We start from the raw sequence: 21,723 nt of genomic DNA, 5'->3' as shown, positions 1-21,723 counted from the left end.
ATATATACTATATCTCTATTTCAGTTTTAAATAGAATTTTTTGACCTCTAATTATGAGAGAGACATCAGGATTTCTCCATAATCCTTTACTTTCTTTTTCCATCCCTTTTTTAATTTGTATTGCTCTATCATTATTACATTACACAGTTACAATATTATTACACATTAACATATTATAAAAACTGTTTATATCAAATATAAACAGTGTTAAAGATTAAAGATTATCCCAGTTTCATTTTATCATTTTTACCTAATCTCAGTCCCACAGTAAATAAATTTGAGCTTGGCACACCTATAATTACAGCTGAGGCAGGAGGATCATGAGTTTTACGTAAGTCTGGGCAACTTAGCAAGATCTAATCTCAAAAAAAAAAAAAAAAAAAAAAAAAAGAAAAAGGCTGGGGACTTAGCTCAGTGGCCAAGCACCCCTGGGTTCAATCCCCAGTACCACAAAAATAAATGAATGAATAAATAAATTAATTAATTAAATAACCAAATAAAAATTAAGCCCCACTGATAGTTTTTCTGCTCTAGTTTTACAGTATCTCTCAGCTGGATTTTCTTCTTCCAATTTCTTCAAGTATTCTTAAATACATTTATATGTATGTGTGTGTGTGTGTATGTATGTATGTATGTATATATGTGTATATATATAAATATATAAAGGATCAAAAGAGTTTGTACACTGCCTTTACACATGATGGAATGACTAAGTTAAAATGTAGCAATCATTTTAAGTATTTTGTAGGCAGCACTCAATGACCTTTGAGCATTAAATGTTACCATGGAAAATTTGGAAGCCCGTTTCTCCCCTTAAAGGTAACTAGACCTTTATGTTGGTAATGTCCAGAAGTTTCTTTAAGTCTTGCAATTTCATAGCTAAATTATGCTAATGATTTTTCTAAGTCAATATTTTTCTAGGACCTACTTTACTCTTTTACTTTGTAGTTTCAAATTTTCTTTTATTTTGGGGAAGTTTCCTTGAATAATTTCTTTGTAGTATATGTGTGTGTGGTTTTTTTTGTTTTTTTTTTTTTCCTGTTTCATTGTTTTGTTTCTCTGATTTTGGGACACAAATTATATATGTTTGCTGTTCTTTGTCTTCCTTGGCTGTCACTTTGTCTCTAATACTTTTAACTTTATTAATTTCACTTCTTTTTATTTACTCTCATCAGTTCTGCACAACACTTCTCTTTCTGTGCTTTCTGCAGATTCTGGTCTTGGGTGAGCTGCACTCAATATCCATGATATCCATGATATCTATTGAGGTTAGACTTTTTTTGTACTGGTGATTGAACCCAGGGGTACTTAACCACTAAGCCACATCCCTAGCCCTTTTTTGAGACAAGGTCTTGCTAAGTTGCTTGGGGCCTCACTAAATTGCTGAGGCTGGCTTTGAACTTGGGATCCTCGTGCCTCAGCCTCTGGAGTTGCTGGGATTACAGGCACGTGACACCATAGACTTTTTAATTTCATTTCTTGTCTAAGTTCTGCCAGCATGCTCCATTTCCTTTTGTTATCTTTCTATAACTCCATCTAGAAAGTAGATACCTTCCTGTGCTCTGCTTAGAATTCATCTTCCGCAGTGGCGAACACTTTATTCTCTACGGTGACATATTAGGTCATAATTTTCATGTCTCTGCTGTAAGATTTTTCTGATGACTCTTCTTCATCGACCACTTGTTCTTGGTTTTTCCTTCCCTCTTTACTTACAGCATCACTCTACAGACCTTGTGCTAATTCCTTCCCAATTATTTGTCTTTTCTGAGCACGGCAAGTTCTTACCACCCCAACTACCTGTATGGGCAAGTTCATGTAGAGGAGAGTGAGAGATGTAACTCAGGTCAGTGAGAAATTTCCTTAGGATATCAGATAGTTTACAAGACAGTATTTGGTCTTTTTCTTAATTTAGTCAACAGAGATTAACAGCTTTAGGGTTGTTCCGATTCCAAGTTGTATCTCTCTATTCCGATTCTTTTAAGATCCACTTCCCATCACTATGGCCTGTCTCCATGATGACTCTTCAGTCTGCCTGGCTTGCTTCTTCTGTACACAAGAAGAAGCTTCTGCCATTGCTCCTCCCACCCATTCCCATGTCCTAATCAAGGGATGGTTGGTTTTTACCCTTTGGGATACAACAGGAACTTAGGAAGACTGTTTTGCCAGCTTCAGCTGAAGTCTGCAGCCTGGAGAGTCCTCTTTTAGGATCTTTTACACGTCTTTGAGTTTTACTGGATTTGGCTGCCTTCCAGATTACAGGCCTTTCTTAGTTTCATCAAAGATGGGCTCTGGACTGGGAGTACCTCTCAATGGTAGAGACTGCATTGCTTTGCATGTGCGAGGCCCTAGGTTCAATCTCTAACATTAAAAAAAAATAGAAAAAGATGGAATCTGACCACCTTCATTTTCTTTAATTGCTCTGAGGTAACTCCAATAAAGGAGCATATTTACACTGCCACTTTAAAGTGAGATGTTAAATAGGCAATTTCAGGACTTTAACACCACAGTTAGAAACACTCGAACTCCCCCAAATTGGGGAGCATGGACAAAGTGAAATAACAAAGGTATAAAAACTTCAAAAATATGAAATTATATAACCATAATAATTTACAAAATAACTGTGAAAGCTTTATAAAGTTATGGAATGATTCATGGGAAAATATATAACATTAGAAAAATCAAATTATAAAACAATATTAGGGTCATAAATAAGTAAAAAATACACACACACACACACACACACACACACACACACACACACAAATAGGATGAAGAATGGAAGGAAAAAATGAAAACTTTTTATTTTTTTGCAGTGCTAGGAATCAAACCCAGGACCCTGTGTTGCTAGTCAAGTGCTCCACACTGTGCTCTATCCCCAGCCCTGAAAACATTCTTGATAAGAGCACTGAGTATTAAGCAGTGTTTTCTGTTTTAAAATCTGTGTCACTGCCACAGCACAGTTTGTACACTACCACCACCACCAACAACAACAAAATAGAATACATGTTATTAATAAAAAAGAAGACCATATCGATCTTGTACTATAGCATCTACTACACAGGAATCACTGGAATGCGCAGCCTGGCTTCCTACTTGCAGCACGGAGGACATCCTCTCCCTGGAGGCACGCTTCACAAGCTGCACCCTCCTGCTCCAGCGCCAAGCCGGATCTTTCACAGCAGCCAGCAGACTCCCTCTCTCTGCCTTCCCTCCTCCTCACAACCCCAGAGGTCAACTCTACTCCAAACAGACCGTTATTTACTTAGCACTGATAATGTGCCAGGCATTAAGGGCAGCAATGGCGAGGAAGAACATGCGCCTTGCCCTTTTAGTTTGTTTTGTTTATTATAAAGGGTAGTGAAAAAGCAGGATGCATTTAAAGGACAATTTAGAACTAAAGTGTTTGGGCTCTGGAGATAGCCAGATTAAGTAAAACATGTACAATTGTACCTGAAGCAGTGCCAAGCACACAGCAGACATTCAATAAAGGATATTTTAAAAAAACTCTAATACCTTCAATTTCCCAGCAAGGGAAATAAAACACAATGGTTAAGATAGGAGGAAAATAGTTTTTTAATTTAAAAAATAAGCTGAGAAAGGATACCACATACACATTTTCTATAACCATTTAAACCTGTATATTTTCTTAAGTGTCTGCTTCAGGGTTTCCATTTTTTTAAACATTAAAATTGCAAGGAACATTGAAAGCATCAAAAACTCAATGTATGACTTGTCTATTTTATAAGCCATTTTTTTTACCCTCTGAATAATTACAATAATTACTGATTCAAGGTATTCAAAATAAAACCACATTTTCATTAACAAGAGACTAGTAATTTTGATAAGAGTAAGTTACAAACCACAAATACGAAGGGATAACAGATTCACCCTTTTCAAAGACTTTCTAATTCCCCAGTATGAACATGGTGCAAATTTTGAGTTAATTTATGAAGATCCATATGCTTGGAACATGAGCTTTTCCTTTGACTAAGTACGTAAGGTCGCTGATCAGTAATGGTTATGATTTTTATTACTTACAGACAGAAAATTAATGTTAAAATAAGATTACATTTTAAAATTAAAGTTGAAATAAAAGTTAAATAAAAAGTTCCCAAGTTGCACTAGTTACATTTTGAATGTTCAGCAGCCATATGTGGCTTATGCCTACTATAAGAGACAGTGCAGAAATAAAACATTGCCTTTATTCCAGGGAGTTCAACTGAACAATGCTGAATAGATTGTGGACACAGAAAAATAACCTGGATGTTTATGTAGAGGTATCAAGCTTGAGAAATGGTAACCACATCAGAGGACGCCTCTTATGATGCGGGGGTCGGCGGGGGTTCGTGGTATGAGGTACCACTTGAATAAAGGGAAAAGACTCACTAAGACTCTGAGCTCAATTGTAGCTCAGCTTTCAGGGGACAGGGTGGTGGGTGGGGAGAAACCTGTTAGAGGATATGCCAGTTTCATGGATTCCCAGATGGCATCTGAGGCACAGACAGAAGCTGGCCTTGGTTCTCTTTCTTTTCTCATGCTACACATTTCTGCAACAATCTCGCCCACACATCTACAAGCTGGTAATATGAAAATGTCCATTCCCAACACAGATGGGCCTCCTGCCTTCATAGCCATAAACCCGGCTTCCCTTACTCCCTGTCTTTACTTGGATTGCTGTGAAAGTGCCTCCCTGCATAAGCAAACCCGAACTCATCAACCTCTGCCTTGGCCTCCGTATAGTAAAGAATTTGGCTGGTCTTTGTCCCTGGGTCCCGGGAGGTAGCCTCTAAACTCTAGGAATAAAGCATTGGACTATTCTTTGTCCTCAGTTCCTAGGAAGCGGCCTTTAAATACGTGGAATCTGAGGTATAAGAGTGTCTCTGTTATTTGAGATGCATTCTGTAGACCACATCTGACAGTTGTGCTAATAGGTGACCCAGGGCAGAGGATGGCCTGGCCAGTGAATAGAGGGTCAGGAGGACTCTGAGTCACACGGTGTCAGCCCAACCTGTGGAGGTGGGGAATGGAGATTGAGATCAACCTTTTGTCAATGATTCAATCAATCTGGCTTACATAATGAAACCCCACTGGAAGCTGGACACTTAATGCTCAGGTGGGCTTCCCTATTTGGCAATAGCCTACAATAATGTCACGCGGTGATGTGCCAAGAGGGTAATGCAGCCTGACTCCACAGGAAAAGGACAATGGAAGCTTTGATTTGCATCTCTTCCTTTGGGTTGTTCCAGTTTGCATCCTTTTGCTATAATGACACTAATCTCAAGTATGACACTTTCCCAAGTTCTCCAGAGTTGTTCTTGTGGATTACAGGATGTCAGCTATTCAGAACGGAGGGTCCCCAGGAACCTCCAAACCTCCAACTGCATCTGAAGTGGGGGCAGTTCTGTGGACTCTGTGAAGCCTGTCCTAACTCTGGGTGGCTGGAGTCAGAAGTCACTGCGCTCTCCAGAACAGCTCCTCCCAGTGTTCACGGTCACAGAGAATGGCATGTGCATCCATTTACCATGTACTCATGGTACAAAGCAGGCCGTCACTGGCCATTCTTCCCTCTTGATCCCTTCCCCCGCAAGCAACGAATCACACATCCTTCCGAGTCTTACTCATAAATCTTGGCTCTGTTCACTTCTCTCCAGTTCCCTCCAGCCTGTGACGCCCAACGTGACAGATCTTCCCCTTCCTGTGCCGTTCTTCTCATTGCTCATGAAATTCTGGCCACAGGTGCCTTCTGTCTGATTCTAGATTTGTCGAATTTATTCCTACTGTAAGCCTTCCTGCATGCTGTTTCCTCTGCTCTGACTATTCTCACGGGTCTCCACCTAGCTGCTCCTCATCACTTAGGCCTTGTTTTACGTGACGTGTCCTCAAAGTAGCCTGCTTCACTCCCCACTTCCAAGTAGCTTTCTAGTGACTATCTCATCATCCTGTTTGATTTCCACTACAGCTTATTTTTGATTTTTTTTCTTCCTCATCAGAATTAAGTTCCATATATTCCAGGGCCTAAAAGAATATCTGGCACACAGAAGATGATCGTTTACTGAATACCTTAATTGGATATTCAGATCTTACTGAATCTGCAGAACTTGAATATCTCAGCAGCTTCCTCTGACTTTTGTTTTGCCCTCCAAATCTACTCTGCATACTGTAGCCTGAGCCATCGTTTTAAAACACCAAAATGACAACATCACTAAAAACAGGGCTCACTACTGTATTCACAGAGCTTTTTGGGACACAAAGCATAGGTCTTCAGGATCTGGCCTGTTACCACTCCTGGTCTGTCCCCATCGACACAGTCGTGCTGCACTATGGCCAAACTTGACGCCAGGCTTTCTTGCCCCTTGGATTTCCTGTAAATGGCTCTCTTCTATGACAATCACCTCTCCTCCTTAGTTTGCCTTGCTAATTCATGCTTCAGGTCTCCTCAATCATCACTTCATCTAGAAAACCTTCCCTGACCTCCCATGGTCCAATCAGGCTGCTCACTCCTCTGTGTTCCCATAGTGCTCTCTGTCCCATCCATCTTATGATTGATTTGGGATATCTTATAACTGTTTGGATACTTGCCTGTATCCTCAAAAGTGCAAGTCCCTTGGGGGCAAGGTCTTATCTTATTCAGTGGTACTGTTACCATAAGCAAAGAGTCTGTGGGCACACTGTAAGTGCATAATATATATTTACTGAATTCATTCATTATATTGGAAAATTTGCTGGCAAATTCAGATTTCTTCATTCCTTCCATGCTCCCCATAGAGTTTAATTCAATGTTCTCAGAACAGGCACTCAGTAAATACTGTGTAAAAATAAAATGATTTCCTTAACGCAGTGAAAGTAAAGAGAAAAATCAAGGATGCTCAGGTTTCTTAATAATACAATAAGCTTTTTTAAGGATGCTAACAAGGCCACTAATAAGCTTCAAGTTAAAGAGTTAGACTTACAGTTTATAATTAAGTTGTATGATCTCTTTCAACATGTCTCCTTTCTATACTGCTGCTAACATTTAATTGTGGCTATATGCTCACAGAGGGATATTTCAGCCTTTATTCAAAATACCTATGTTAATAAATAAGCACTGCGTTCCTTAATTGTAGGAAATATGTTTAAAAGTGCTCCACTATAAAAATATGAATGAGTAAAATTTCTCTTGGCAAGAAAACCCAACCACATGTTACTGAAGGATATGAATTATTAGTCTTTGCTATCATGATAATTTGCATAAAAATATGTACATAGATATATGTCCTATCCATAAAGTAATCCACCAGTTTTTAAAACAAATGTGCTGGAAGTTATTCATATTATACGTGTCATTCCAAGTAGTCTCCTTTGGGGACTCATTCCCATAATAGGATCAAAGCTCAAAGCATTTTAGGAACTCTTCGGGAAATGACATTATACCTGCATTCATGCTTCTGAACATCCTCGTGAATGACAAATCTTCAACTTTGAAGGTGAATATTTACCTCTGCAAGCAACTAGTGAGTAGAAACAGTACTCACTAGTATCATGATATACTGAACCAAAAACTAGGTATAGCTGGGTCAAAAACACTGGCAATGTATAAGCTTCCTTGCATAAAGTTATATGCTTGTTCTGAAAACAATGCCAAGAGAGGTTCTGGAAAAGCGAGAGAGACAGAGTAAAGCACTGTTTAAAAGAAACAATGTTTATGGAGTCACAGGCCCTTATAAAAATCTGATTAAAAGTATGGTTCGCCTGCCCTCTCAAATTTACATATAATAACAGAGAAGTTTAAACATACTGAGGTCCATCTATGTGGCCAGATTAAAACTCTACGGTTTAGAACAGTAGCTTTTAGCCAGGCATGGTGGTGTATGCCTATAATCCCAGCAACTCGATATGCTGAGGCAGAAGATCCTAAGTTTGAGGCCAGCCCCTCAGCAACTTAGGCCCTAAGTAATTTATCAGAACACTGTCTCAAAATAAAAAAAATAAATAAAGGGCTCGGGATGTAGTTCAGTGGTAGAGTGCCCCTGAATTCAATCCTCAGTGACAAGAAAGAAAGAAAAAAGGGTACACTTTGTTTTTTCCTTTTGCAACCAACAGGAAAAATAAGATTCATTTTCTACTGTGACTCAGTTTGAACATACATACATGCATACATACATAAGATCAAAATAAAAAGTTCACAAAACAATTTTCAACCATACCATATATGATAGTATTCTCTAGTATTCAAGAACAATGTTACTTACGATCGACTATACCAGTTTCACAATCCATTGTTTGAAAATACTAGTAGTTTATAGTAATTGCAGCATAACTAGAGTAAGTTAATGAAAGAGAAAATTCATTTGATTATAAAAATTCTGATATGTTATTTCAAAATAACAAACACAAGCCTTTTTACTCTAGAGTTAAACCGTCTAAGAGATTAGATCTTTTATGTCAAAACTATACTGTCTTGGGGCTAGGGTTGTGGCTCAGTGATAGAGCGCTCACCTAGCATGTGAGACACTGGGTTCAATCCTTGGTACTGCATAAAAATAAATAAATAAAGATTCATCCAAAACTAAAATAAGTAAATAAATAAATAATACACACACACACACACACACACACACACACACATTAACTATACTGTCTTAGGTCATTCATCCACATGGCTAATTACTGTAGACTCTGATGGTTAAGACATATAACAAAAAAAAAAAAAAAAAAAAAAAACAACAACAAAAAAAACTCATACCTTAATATTAGAAAACCATAAATCATTCTCATGTAAGGTGGCAAGGTAGACAGATGTAAGAAGTCCTATGCAAAGGGCAATAGTTCCACCAATTGTAAATGACAGAATCTTCCAAAATCTTCTGTTGGCACAACCTTTCAGAAAAATCAAATAGATGAATGAGTATAAGGAATTCAGCATTTCAAAGTTGTATTTTAGACTATAAAGTAAGTTAAATTCCAGCTGCCTGTTATTGATGTGAAGCCTCCCCTGCCCCAGAAGACAGTTAAGGGTTCCTTTCTGTGATGCCACAGACTTATTTTCATTATCTCTCTTTTTTCTTTTCTTTTTTTTTTAATATGGAGTCTCACTGTGTTGCCCAGGCTGGTCTCAAATTCCTGGCCTGAATGATCCTCTTGCCTCAGCCTCCCAAGTAGCTGGGGCCACAGGCATGCACCACTGTGCCTGGCTTATTTCCATTCTAATTTTTATCCCACTGTATATGTAACAGTTGTTCATTTTGCCAACTAGAAAAAGAGTTCCTCATAGCCAAGTACATTGTCTTATTCATCTTTAACGCCTAGGAACTATGCCTGGCATAGGTGAATAGTTAGAGTTCATATATGAAGTCGGCTAAAGGGAGGAATAAATGGGTTACAAGCCTAGGATGTAAATAATCTAGATGATCTACTTATAATTTGTAGATTATTCAGTAAAACCTTCCAAAAAACTTGATTACTTACAATTAAAAAAAAAAAAAACCTCACAGGAAAAATAACCTTCTAACTTAAAGGAGATAGTTTAAATGTCCTTAATACTAGATGTTCTCAGGATAATAAAAAATGATGACTATTTCAGTGGGAAACAGATGATGCACAAAAGAAAAAAAATGGCCAATAAATGTAACAGACTGAAGAAAAGATGTTCAAATTCATTCAAATTTATTAGTGTTAGAGAAATGCAAATCAAAACAATGAACTATACTTTTTAAAACTCTTGGCCAAGCCAGACACAGCAGTGCATGCCTCTGATCCCAGTGGCTTGGGAGGCTGAGGCAGAAGAAGTGCACATTCAAAGCCACTCAGTGAGACCCTGTCTCAAAATAAAAAATTTAAAAACAAAAAACCAAAAAACTAAAGAGTATTGGGAATGTGGTTCAGTGACTGAATGGAGGCCCTCATCCATTCTCAGCAACTTATGCCCCTGGGTTCAATTCCTGCTACCAAATTAAAAAAAAAAAAAAAAAAAAAAAAAAAAGTCTTGGTCAGTGTGGTAGCTTACAAATATTAATATTAGTTTGGAAAGGATATATGTTAAACAATTGACATCTCCAAACACTGCTGGTAGAAAAACTAGTACCTTTCTGGAATGCAACATGGCAACAGGAATAAAAGCCACCAAGTAAGCATACCATTTGACCAGGAATTCCAAGTCTAGGCAATTACCCCAAGAAAATAACTAAAGTGTAAAACAAACATTTGACCACAAGGATATTTACCAAAATTCTATTTGTATTAGAATAAGGTTAGAAAAATCATCCAAGTACTCACCAACAAGGAAGTAGTTAAATAGATTATACTATAGCTTCACAACGGAATATTATACACCAATGACATTTTAAAAATATGCTTATAATACTAGTGACTTGGGTGGCTGAGACGGGGGATCGCAAGTTTGAGGCCAGCCTCAGTAACTTAAGTGAGACCCTGTCTCAAAATATAAAAATAAAAAGGGCTCAGTGGTAAAACACTTCTGGGTTAAATCCCCAGTACCATAAATAAATAAATAAACAAATTAATTTGTTTAAAAAATATATTGCTTGACTTACATGTTCATAACATAGTAAGAGAAAAACAGCCACTTTCGAAAGAGTAGGTAGACCTGAATTCTGTAAAAGTACATATATATGATTGCTTATGGGTATACATGTGCAAGAACAACATTTAGACAGCAAGATAGTGTCATCCAGGGTAATCATGGGATGGGTGAGTTTGGGGGGGAGTGTTTTTTCCTTTTTTCACACTTTTCTTTAGTTTTCAGGTTTTTTTCTCCTGACATGAATAAATATTGCTTTGGTAAAAAAACAATCCCCAAAGTTGTGTTTAAATGTAAAACAAACAAATTTGAATTTGCATTGCATAAGGTCTTCAGAAACTACTCTGTATTGTCTAAAATGCAGTAGATAGAAACAGCTGAGCTGAGTCACAAGACCTCCCAACACACATTTCTTTTCTTTTTTCAAACTGCTTCCTCAAATACGTACTGGCTGTCTGGTAAGAACTGACACGGCTGCAAAGAATATAAATTGTCAGATATTCAAAATGGCTGATAGGCTTGGAATTTTTCATGCTTACTTTTAAAATTCTGACTGTACTTAGGAAAGCAACTCAGAAGATAAAAAATCGGCAATTAATGCCGTCTGATGTGTTGCTTAGTGAGTCTTCAGTATTATGTGAACAATTTATCAAGTTCTGATCACTTTCCTGTTCCCCTCTCCAAAAATGGCAAATTTCAGGAATTCAACTGTGAATAAAGAAATACAAATTTTTTCATTCATCTTTCAATGCTTTAATTAAACGAGAAACTCATTCAAGGTAGGCTGCTTATGGTAAACAACATTCACAAACAAGAAAAATAGGAATACACTAAAATCTGGATGGGTAAAGTTTTACTCTAGAGTATCAAAGGATCAGATCCACATAACCAACAAATTAATGAATACACAATAGATGAAGGGTTCTAATTAAAGCTCTTTCATCTAATTATAACTGTAAAACCAATATAATCTAATAGCAATCAGAATATTCGGAGGCTGGAACAAGGTTACTCAGTGGTTACGTCTCACAAAAATTTTACCCTATTAGAGTGATATTTTAATATGCAGAAATAAAAACAATTCAAAACACTGCTTTAATGTAAATCACCTACCAGAAGACAATTTATTTTCCAACTTCACATTTTCTTTTTGGGCTGGAAAATCTTCAGAAACTTCTGTGGTTTTTACCTCTTTTCTTTGCCGGATGTACATCATGGTGTCAAAGACTTACGTGCATTGTTCTTCCAACCACTTCTACAAATAACAGAAATAAATTGCCCATCCATATGCCAGTCCCCTCTTCCCGACATACCCCTTGCTCATGTGTGCTTAAGTGACAACCTGGGCTGCTGTCCCTTGTTTAGCAGGCCCTGCCATTTTCTCATCCAAATCTCAATCAGTCTTCAAATCTACATTCAAGATATAATATGAAAGATTTAACTCAACTCTATGAAGTGCTTGTTCTCCAGGTACTGCCAGAATTTAGGAATACAGGTGAGCTACATGGTTGCCCATTACCTTCCAGGAAGCCCTCTTGGATACTTCAGCCTGTGCTGATCTTTTCCTTCCCAGAGCCACAGCACTTGGCATACAATTTGTTGCATAATCACACACAGTTTCAGTTACATTCTTCAGTTCCATAGGCAATAGATCTTTTGTATCTCCCACAGAACTGACCACGTGGGAGAGATTTAATAGTAAACTTGTTGTCAGCCAGATTTTAAAGAACTGAAACATTTTTTTTTTCTGTTTCTGAATTTTAACACCTGTGTTCTTTACAACAATTCATGCTGGAAGCTTTATGCCTCAGTGGTGATGACGGCGGGGGTGTGCCAATCAGGGCAACTGCTATCCCGGGGAGCAACAGTGGGAGTAAAGGCAGGGAGCAGCAGCCTAGTTTGGAAGCTGCAAGTAGGAGGCGGGGGTGTGGTGGCAGTGAGTAAGCTGGTTCTAGTCCCCCAGAACATCTTGCTTCACTTCTCTGAACAATGAGTAGCGTTTGCTAATTACTTATTAATATGATCAGTAGCCTGACATGATTGTTTCAACAGTTTATTAATTCCTAAAGGCAAACAGCTTACTCTGTGGAACAAAACCAACCAATAGGATACAATTCATTCATTCATTCATTCATTCATTCATTCATTCATTCATTAAAAAAAACCCTGAGAAGGAAAACAGACTTAAGTTCTATGCCTTCAAGCACCGGAAAGAAGAAGCTGGAGCAGCGAGAGAGGAGTGTAGCAAAGTGGTACAGCCGGAGATGGGCATATTCCCCCAAATGGCCCAATCCTAGGGCCATGCCCTCTCTAAGGAGGAGAGGAGTTTTAAAGACATCAGTGTATATATTCTAATATGTTCAGTCAGAAATTCTACAAATACTAAAAGTGTTAGTTATGTGTCTAGACTGCTGTAGTTTCACGAACTATGAAACAAAAGTTCCTCCAGCAAACGAAAAGGAATGCCATCTTAAACGTATGCAAAAGAACCTGCAAGCAATTCTTTATTAGTGAGAATGACTAGTACAGCAGTGCGCATCCTCTGGGCGCGGCAGGGCACTGTGCTCCGCTTACCTGCGCATCACACCCGAACAGCACCTGGCATCCCCATCTGATAGATAACCGGGCAGAGCCCGGCAGCTAAAGTTCAGGCGCTTTGCTCCAGCTCACCCAGGACGGCGAGTGGTCGCGGAGGTTCGAGCCCAAAACCCACACCCTCCCTCCGCCCTCGTGGCCAACTGCAGAGAGGTAGCTCCGCAAAGTTGCTCACTCCGGACTTTCAGCCCCGACCCTGCATTTCCGCCGGACATTCGCGTGCTCTGTCCCCTCCGGACGCCCAGAGTGCCACGGCCGCGCCTCCCGGACTGCGCGTCGCGACGGGGCGGGGCTGCCCGAGAGCCTTTCGGCCGTCGCCGCGGGATCCGGGAGACGCCACCAGGCAGGAGCAGCGGGCCCGCGCCCGCCCACCCCGCGGGACCTCTGGGGCCCGCCGCGAAAGCCTGGCGCCCGCGCGTCCCCTCGCGGCCCGACACGCAGCCACAGACCTGCGGTCTCAGCGGTCCTCACGCGCGGCTCCGGTGGGCAAGGAAGCGGGCCAGGCTAGGCGGCGCCGAGGGCCGCGGGGGCGGGGCCTCACGACAGACCGCAGCGCGCGGCAGGGTCAGGGAGGACTGGGCAGCAGCGGAGCTTTGTGCAACACGGTGGAATGGGGGGCCGGGGGGCGTCGGCAGACCCGGGAAAGGGGCGCGCCGGGGAGGCCGGTCTGCTACGGCTGCACCCATAGGTCCCAGAAGCTGCCTGTTAACGGGAGGCCCCACCCCCTCCCGCGCCGCCACTCCCCGTCTCGTGCGGCGCCGGCCGGAAGGAAGCGGCGCACTTCCGCTCGCTGGTCCTGCCCAGCCTGTTGGCAGCTCGGGGGACAGTCAGCCAGCAGAGCTGCTGGACTGGCGCCGCGGTCAGCGATTGGTAGAAATTAGTTTCACCAATGCAGACGTCGGTCACCCCGGGGTGGAGAGAGAGGTGCGGTTCGGGGGAAGAGGGACTCGGCTGCTCTGAGGAAGGGTCGCCTCCAGGTCCGACGGGCCTGGGAGCCACCGAGGGCCGGGTCTGCCCTCGGTGGGCTATTTAAAACAAAATAAAACAACCAAAAAACCCCTTTTTCTTCCTACCTGTTCCCTCCTGTGCCCATGTGCTGCTGCATGCGAAGGGTGCGTAGGGGAAGGTACGACGAATTGAGCAGTCCGGTCACTTGGAGAAGTCCTGGCTTCCCAGGTTGCAAGGACTGCCGCGCCCCTTCCCGGGTCATGACACTCCCCATCCCTACTGTCTCTGCTGATCTGTGCTTGTATGTCATTTACTGACCGCCAGCGAGAGTACCCGCAAAATGCTTTTGCATCTCCGAAGATTCTCCCTTAGTGTTGGTGCCCTGGGCACTGTTTTGTCAGTTTTTTTTAATCTCCAGAATATGGTCCAGTGTCGAATCTGGTATGTTATTCCTTCTCCAAACTGGGTTGTAAACCTTTTTCTGAGGGGACCTACTGTGCTTATACCTAGGTGTCTTTCGTAATTACATTGCAAAAACCCGTAGCTAAAAACCTTTTCTTTAGCAAATACTCAAATGCACGTTTATTGAATTTTGATGACGAATAGCCATCTGGGATCATCACCTGTGAAAAGACGGCTCATCCGTCTAATTCCTATACGAAATTACTTCATTCAGGAATCCTTTTCTAGTAACCCCTGCCTGCTGGATATTTTTCTCCTTTTTCGTGTCCATTGCTGTTAATAACAAGCACACCCCGCGAATGGTTGAGATATCTGCTGCGTTGCTTTAATAAAAACGATGCCAACTTTTTTTCAGATGGTATTTGTCATATTTCCTAATGGTTGTTGGTGTTGTATATTTATAATCTTTAATATTAAGATGCCTTATATAAAACACATTTTTGTGTTAAATGCATGTGTGTATTGACTCCTCTTTAATCGGAATTTTTTTTTTTAATCTTAAATTGTTTCACTCTGGGGGAAAATTGACTTGTGAAACAGCAAGGATGTATTGCTTATTTTAATATTATGAAATGACTTTACTAAGCAAGATAAAGCTTTAAGACTTAAGAAGTAGGACCCCCTCCCCTTGCTGAGAGTTAGCCTTGAGAATGAATAATTAATAAAGAATGTCTTAATTCTGATACAGTGACTCTGGGCTAATGCATAATGAATATAGGTCTTTTCCCACTTCTGGCCCTAAGAGCAAGGATTTAGGGAGGAATCATGAAAGGCTTAAGTTCTGGTAATGAATATGACCCACTGCAGTGGTACACAAATATACTGCTTGTTTGCACTGTTTGGAAATCCAGACGGAACCCCTGGATTTTTTTCTACTGGGGTGAGAAATAGTTGAGTTTTGTAATTTCAAAGTGTGGTATGGGGACCTGCTGCATCACTAGCACCATCACCTGGGAACTTGTAAGAAATGCACATTATCAGGTCCTCCATACCTCAGTAAGAATTGTCACCCACTAGTCTGATTTTAGGTTCTCCAGATGATTTTTACTTCACTAAAATTTGAGAACGACACCAGAACCTTGCTACTCAAAATATGGTCTGGATTAGCACCATGACCATCTCCTGGGACCTTAGGAATTCAAGGTCTCAGGCCCTACCCAAGAGGTGCTAAATCAGAAGCTGTATTTTAATATGATCACCAGGTGATTGTACATCACACTGTGAGAAGACATTAACACTGTTCATCACATCCCTCCCATAGAAGAATCTTGCCTTGGGACCACAGGTAAGAGCTCTACTGTTGGCTTCTTTTCTGGTGTATGACGATCAGTTTTAAGTTACTTGACTTAGAAGAATGAACACTCCTAATCATTCTTGCCATCTCTAACAACATACTGTCAGGTGTTCCTTCATCCACCTTTCTGGTATTCCTTTTCAGTCTCTGTTGATTCTTATCCTCTTAAAAATCATTGATTTTGGGGTGGATCGTGGCTCCAATATCTACTGATATTCTGATAAAAAAAAAACAAGATTTTATGTCTGGATATATCTTCTGATATTCAGGTCCCATATGTCCACTGCCTATTGGACATTTCTGTATGTGTGAACACCTCAAACATGTTCAAACAGTAAACTTTTTAAATTCCCCCAAAGCCTGTTTTTTCTTCGATATGCCTTATTTCCCTAACTGCTTATGTACAAAACCTAGAAACCAGTCTTGATTCCTCCCTGTTGTGTAATCTGTATGTCCAATCAAACACTGAATCCTGTGTTGTCTATCTCCTAAATATCTGAGAACTTACCCACTTTACTTCATTTCTGTTGCTGCCCCCTAAGTCTACCATTTGTTACCTGGATCATTTCAGTACAATTCTGATTTCCTTAACCTTCATTCCTGTTCCTTGTCCTTGTTCTTCAGTCCACCCTCCATCTAATGAAAGGTCATACAAAAATATATATCCCTTGTTGGCTCATTAGCTTAATTATTAAGCTCTGTAACAACTTACAAGGACTGTCACAATTGGGCTCCATTCATCTGTCTTCATCTTTCTTATAAATAAATCTTTTTGCCCATGACTTTATATAAGTGATTCTTGCACTCACTTTACCTGGCAACTTTAGATGTTAACATAATTGATCCTTGCTGCCTGATATTCATACCCTTGGGTGGTCCTGTCTCACTGAATCATGGTGGTTCTTTGTGACCAGGAAATGATAGTTGTGGAAATGATAGTTTGGGACTTCTGAAGCTAGGTCATAAAAGACATTCCAGTTTAAGCCTTAGTCTCTCTTGGATTACTCACTTAGAGAGGATGCCAATCACTGTCTTTTGAGCACACTCCAGTATCCTGTGAAGAAAGCCATGTGGGCAGCAACTGGCTGTTAGCCAACAACTTGGCCAGCCATGGAGTGAGTGAGCCATTTTGGGAGTAAATCAGCCAACTCCAGGTTAGCCTTTGGCTGACATAGGAGATCCCATCAGAACTGCCTATGTTACTCTCAAATATCTACAACAGAAACAGGATAATAAATGTTTACTGTTGTTTTACACCTCTGAATTTTGAGGGTAATTTTGTTATATAATAGTAGTTAGCCAATACAATAATAATCACATGTATGGATGTGTTATAATTTAATTTCTTAATGGGACATTTGCATTGTTTCTGATTTTATGCTTTTATAAGCAATGCTGTAAGAACATTCTTATGCATATGTAATTCTTTAGGAAATGTTTCTAGAAATAGAATTGCTAGAGCTCATATTCTAAATTGTGTTAAAAATTGGCAAACTACACTCCAAAAAGGTTAAAAATTCTATACTTCTTTTTATTGCCAATAATGTGTATTACAGTGCTCATTTTTGTATGCCTTTGCCAACAATGGATATCTTTAATCTTTGCCAGTCTTAGATGATGGTATATCATTAATCTGTACATATTCATTGGTGAGCTGAAGGCAACGATATCAGGCATTTTATTGGCTGTTTATGTTTCTTTTTCTATGATTTGTCTTTTTGTGTTTGTTGTCTAATTCATCTATTTAGTCTTGATGCAAAGGATTATTTATGGATTATGGATATATGTTAACATTTTGTCATATTCATTGCAGGTTTTTTTTTCTTATTATTGTGTATCTCTTATGGTGTATTTGACAATGCATGGATCTTCCATTTTATTATTGTTTAATTTACCAAATATATAGTTCCAGGTTTTCCCATCATGCTTACAAAAACCTTCCTCATCTCAAAACTAAATTTTAAACTTCCAGTATTTTAAAATTTATTCTAGTATTTTAAAAAGATAGAATTAGTAGTGAGATAGATTTGACATAATATTTTTTCTAATTGGACAGTTAATTATTTCTGCATCCTTAGTCTACTGATTTGAATTATTTGTACCATATGCTAAGTTCCTATATGTGAATGACCTACTTATAAACTATTATGCTTAAGTGACTAAAACAAGTAACTAGTCTTACAATAGTCTCACATGTTTTTAATTACTGTTTCTTGACAGAATGCTTTTTGATATTTGGGAAAGCAATGGATATCCTTTATACCTCTTTTTATAAAAGAGGTTATCATACCTCTTTTTAGCAGAGCAAATAGCTCAGCAATTTTGCATACTTATTTACTCAGATAAACTTCATAATTTTCCAGGTTCCAAAAAAGAATTCATGGAAATTTTTACTAGAATTGTGTAAAATATAGAAGTGTTTTACAATACTGAGTGTTCTGTTATAGGAATAGGTATTTAGTTAAAGACCATTTTGTCCATTAAGTATGTTTTTTTCCAGTAGTACTTTAATATAATTCAGACTTCTCCTCTTGTCCACAGTTTGACTTTTCAAGTATCTTGATGAAAAAATAGTTGTCTCCGAACTTGTATCCAATAGTTTTTGTCTCCTTTCTCTCTCTCTGTACTCATACACATTTAATTGAAGTCACTACACATGGAAATCCCAATGTTTTCGGCCTGCTTCCCATTGGATTGTTTCGTACACTCCTTGTATATGACTCATGGCAGAGACCACGGAGGTAGGTTGTATTGATGGCATTTTTTTTGAGCCTTGTTTGGACACTTGGTTCTCAAGGAACCCAGGCCAAGTCCTAGGGATCAGCTTTCTCAGTGCTAACAGATCATTCCAGTCACACAGGAACTGATGTTATGCTGGATTCCTTCTCTCCTTTATAATATTTGTCCACATATAGCTCCTTCCTTTGTGAGAATCTTCAGAAAGGGCATTTTGGAATAATATTTTTCTCTTCCTTTGATCAACTTTGCATTCATTAAATTTAAAGTGGTTTAAAATAGTGAAATTCATAGGTGGACTGGCATAGGTGCACAATTACTTACAAATTCTATTAAGCAAAGTTCAAGTTAGCAAAGTATTTAAAACACCAACAGTTTTGTTTCATTTTCTTCCTTAACACCTGCTATTCTTCTTACCTCTACTTTCCTGTACTTTTTTCATTTCCATGGTTACCACCTACACTTTTTTTCATTTTCGTGGCTAGAATAACTTATATTTTTGAACGAGGACATGAATAGTTAAGCTATTCAACTAAAGCAGATGAAGATGCTTTATCACATAAGGTTTTAGCCAAATTTGATGATTCCTAAATGTTAGCTGTTCAAGTCCAAGAATCGTGGCCTCAGCAGGTCCTTCCAGTTTCTTTCTTTGGACTGCTCTAATATTATTCCCTTAACAGGTGTATATACAGGTGTCTACAAGTCCCAGAAGTAGATTTTCCTAGTAACAGATGCTACGGCGTATTGTGAAGCTTGGGATTTTTGGATTTTCTGTAGGAAAGTAGAACTTTTCAGCCAGAAATGCATGTGCTTCTAACACTCTCAAATTCAGACATTTTATCCCGCCTTAAGTCATGGCTAATCTAGTGCTGGGATGAATTTCACTAACACCTACCAAGTGCTCTCCCTTCCTGAGTCTACCCATGGATTGTGGTGAACTCCCTATGCATTAGAAGAATTCCCAAATTGGATTGCTCCTCTCCAGGCAGGTCTGAAAGATGCTAGGACTTAAACTAGACCAACAACTTGTAAAGACTATACTATTTTCAAATTACTGAACTCCATAGATGGAAGTCACAAATTTGGCTTCCTATTAATTTTTTAATCCAATCTTTTGATGGTGATCTCTTTGAATTTCCAGTCAAAATATCAGAAAATAAAGTTCTCTCACTGTGACTACCTTGATCAACTCATTTATATAAGAGCATGCATTCTCAATGGTGATACCCACCCCAGTGGGGATGAAATTATTTCTTGGGAATTGAAAAAAAACTTAACTTTTTAAATGTCACACACTCCACATCTATGGTAGATATAAATATCATGGAGAGGGGCTTGATTATGGAAAAAAGGTCTCCTTAGGAGAGTGATAATGAAAACAAGAAACAGTTGAAATACTGATGTAGTCTAGGTTTTGTGATTAGGCCCTTATGGAATCCTAGCAGAATGCTTTTCTCTTTAATAGATCCCGCTATGCATAGATCGGAGGAGAGACCGTCTAGAAATAATACTGAAGGTTTGGCATACCATTTCTGTTATAATAATTCAAAAACCAGTAGCTTAAACAAGGCAATTATTTGTCTGTCATGCACAAAGTACAGTGCTGCAGTGTTAGGGACCCTGAATCCTTGTAACCAGATAATCACATTAAAATGTTTCTTTTAAATTGTTACAAAATACACAAAATTTACCTATTTACCTCCCCCCCACCCCCCGCACCAGGGATGGAACCCAGGGGTGCTTTGCCACCGAGCAAATCATCAACCCTTTTTAATTTTGAGACAGGGTCTAAGTTGTTGAGGCTGGCCTCAACCCTGCAATCCTCCTGCCTCAGCCCCTTGGCCCCTGCCAAGTAACTGAGATTGCAGGCATACGCCATTGCACTTGACTCCATCTTAACCATTTTTAAGTATAGAGTTCAGTGGTACTAAATCATTCATAATGTTGTCCAATTATCACCACCATACAGCTCTGTAACTTTTTACCTTTTAAGACTGAAACTTTAGGCTAATTCACAATACGCCCCATTTCACCTTCACCCAGTGCCTGGAAACCACCATTCTACTGCCTCTATGAATTCAACTCCTCTAAAGTACCTCCTGTAAGTGGAATCATACACTGTGTTTTGGGGACTTATTTCACTCAGCATGATGTCCTTTAAGGTATGTTGTAGCATATTGCAGAATTTCCTTCCTTTTTGTGTTGCATAATATTCCATTGTATGCATATACCATATTTTGTTTATCATTCATCCATTGATGGACACCTGGGTTGCTTCCATTTTTTAGCTATCGTGAATAATGCTGCTATGAACCTGGACATACTATTATCTCTGAGAACTAACTTTCAATTCTTTTGGGTATATGCCCAGAAATGGAACTGCTGGATCACATGGTATTTCTTAACTTTTCGAGGAACTACCATATTATGGGCCAGCCTATATGGGCAATGGCCAAACAGACTCCATTTTACCCTGAGACTTCAAGTCATGTAGGAAATGCTTCTCCCAATGGAACACCCCACCTCTCTACCCACTAACAGTTGCTTAGCATAGCATGTTTGGCAACACAAACTGGCAATACTTATATAATGTAAACTTGTTTTATTTTTAGTTCCTATTTTTCTTGGACAATGTACCATCAGAGAATGATTGTCTAGATGTTAGTAACCATTCTTTAACTTGTACCCGACTAAGTTGTTTTGACCCAATTCCCTTCTGTTCATGATTTTAGATCTCGTTAGTTTGTAGTTTTGAATCATAGCAACAACCACTTAAGATTAATGTACCGATATGCTTTACTTATGGTATAAAAACCCCTGCAACCCTACACTTGGGGTGGTCCTCCCACTAGCCATTTTGGGTGTTGTGTGAGACAGTCAGCTGGCTTGCTAATAAAGACTCCCAAATTTAGACTTCTCAGTGGTGATCAGTCTGTTCTTTGAAGTTGTGCCCCACAACAGCCATACTATTTATCCATAGTGGCTATACTATTTTACATTCCTACTCACAGTGTACAAGGGTTCTAATTTCTCCATATCCTTACAACACTTATTTTTTGATAGTAGTCAACCTAATGGGTACAAAGTAGTATCTCATTATAGTTTAAAAGACTTTTGTTTTTGGTACCAGGGATTGAACCCAGGGGTACTTTACCACTGAACCACATCCTAG

General features: G+C 39.3%; 1 protein-coding gene across 4 annotated transcripts in view; it reads right to left on the bottom strand.

The window, feature by feature from the left end:
* Positions 1 to 13,694, bottom strand: part of DPY19L3 (dpy-19 like C-mannosyltransferase 3) — an 82,571-nt gene extending 68,877 nt beyond the window's left edge. The window contains exons 1-3 of one of the 4 annotated variants that reach the window (XM_079119906.1): positions 13,561 to 13,694; positions 11,630 to 11,771; positions 8,723 to 8,856 (exon numbers count right to left, since the gene is read on the bottom strand). In XM_079119906.1, coding sequence (XP_078976032.1) covers positions 8,723 to 8,856; positions 11,630 to 11,732 — 237 coding nt within the window. In that variant the 5' untranslated portion in view covers positions 11,733 to 11,771; positions 13,561 to 13,694. Of the gene's footprint in view, positions 1 to 8,722; positions 8,857 to 11,629; positions 11,772 to 13,090; positions 13,426 to 13,560 lie in introns of those variants that run through there. The other 3 variants (XM_079119907.1, XM_079119908.1, XM_079119905.1) reach the window with 3 other exon arrangements.
* Between the last annotated feature and the right edge of the window lie 8,029 nt (positions 13,695 to 21,723).

This window comes from Sciurus vulgaris, assembly GCF_902686455.1.
Source record: "Sciurus vulgaris genome assembly, chromosome: 17".
Lineage (NCBI taxonomy): Eukaryota > Metazoa > Chordata > Mammalia > Rodentia > Sciuridae > Sciurus > Sciurus vulgaris.
The sequence above is the reverse complement of the archived record's forward strand: the minus strand, read 5'-3'. Positions and strand labels throughout refer to the sequence as shown.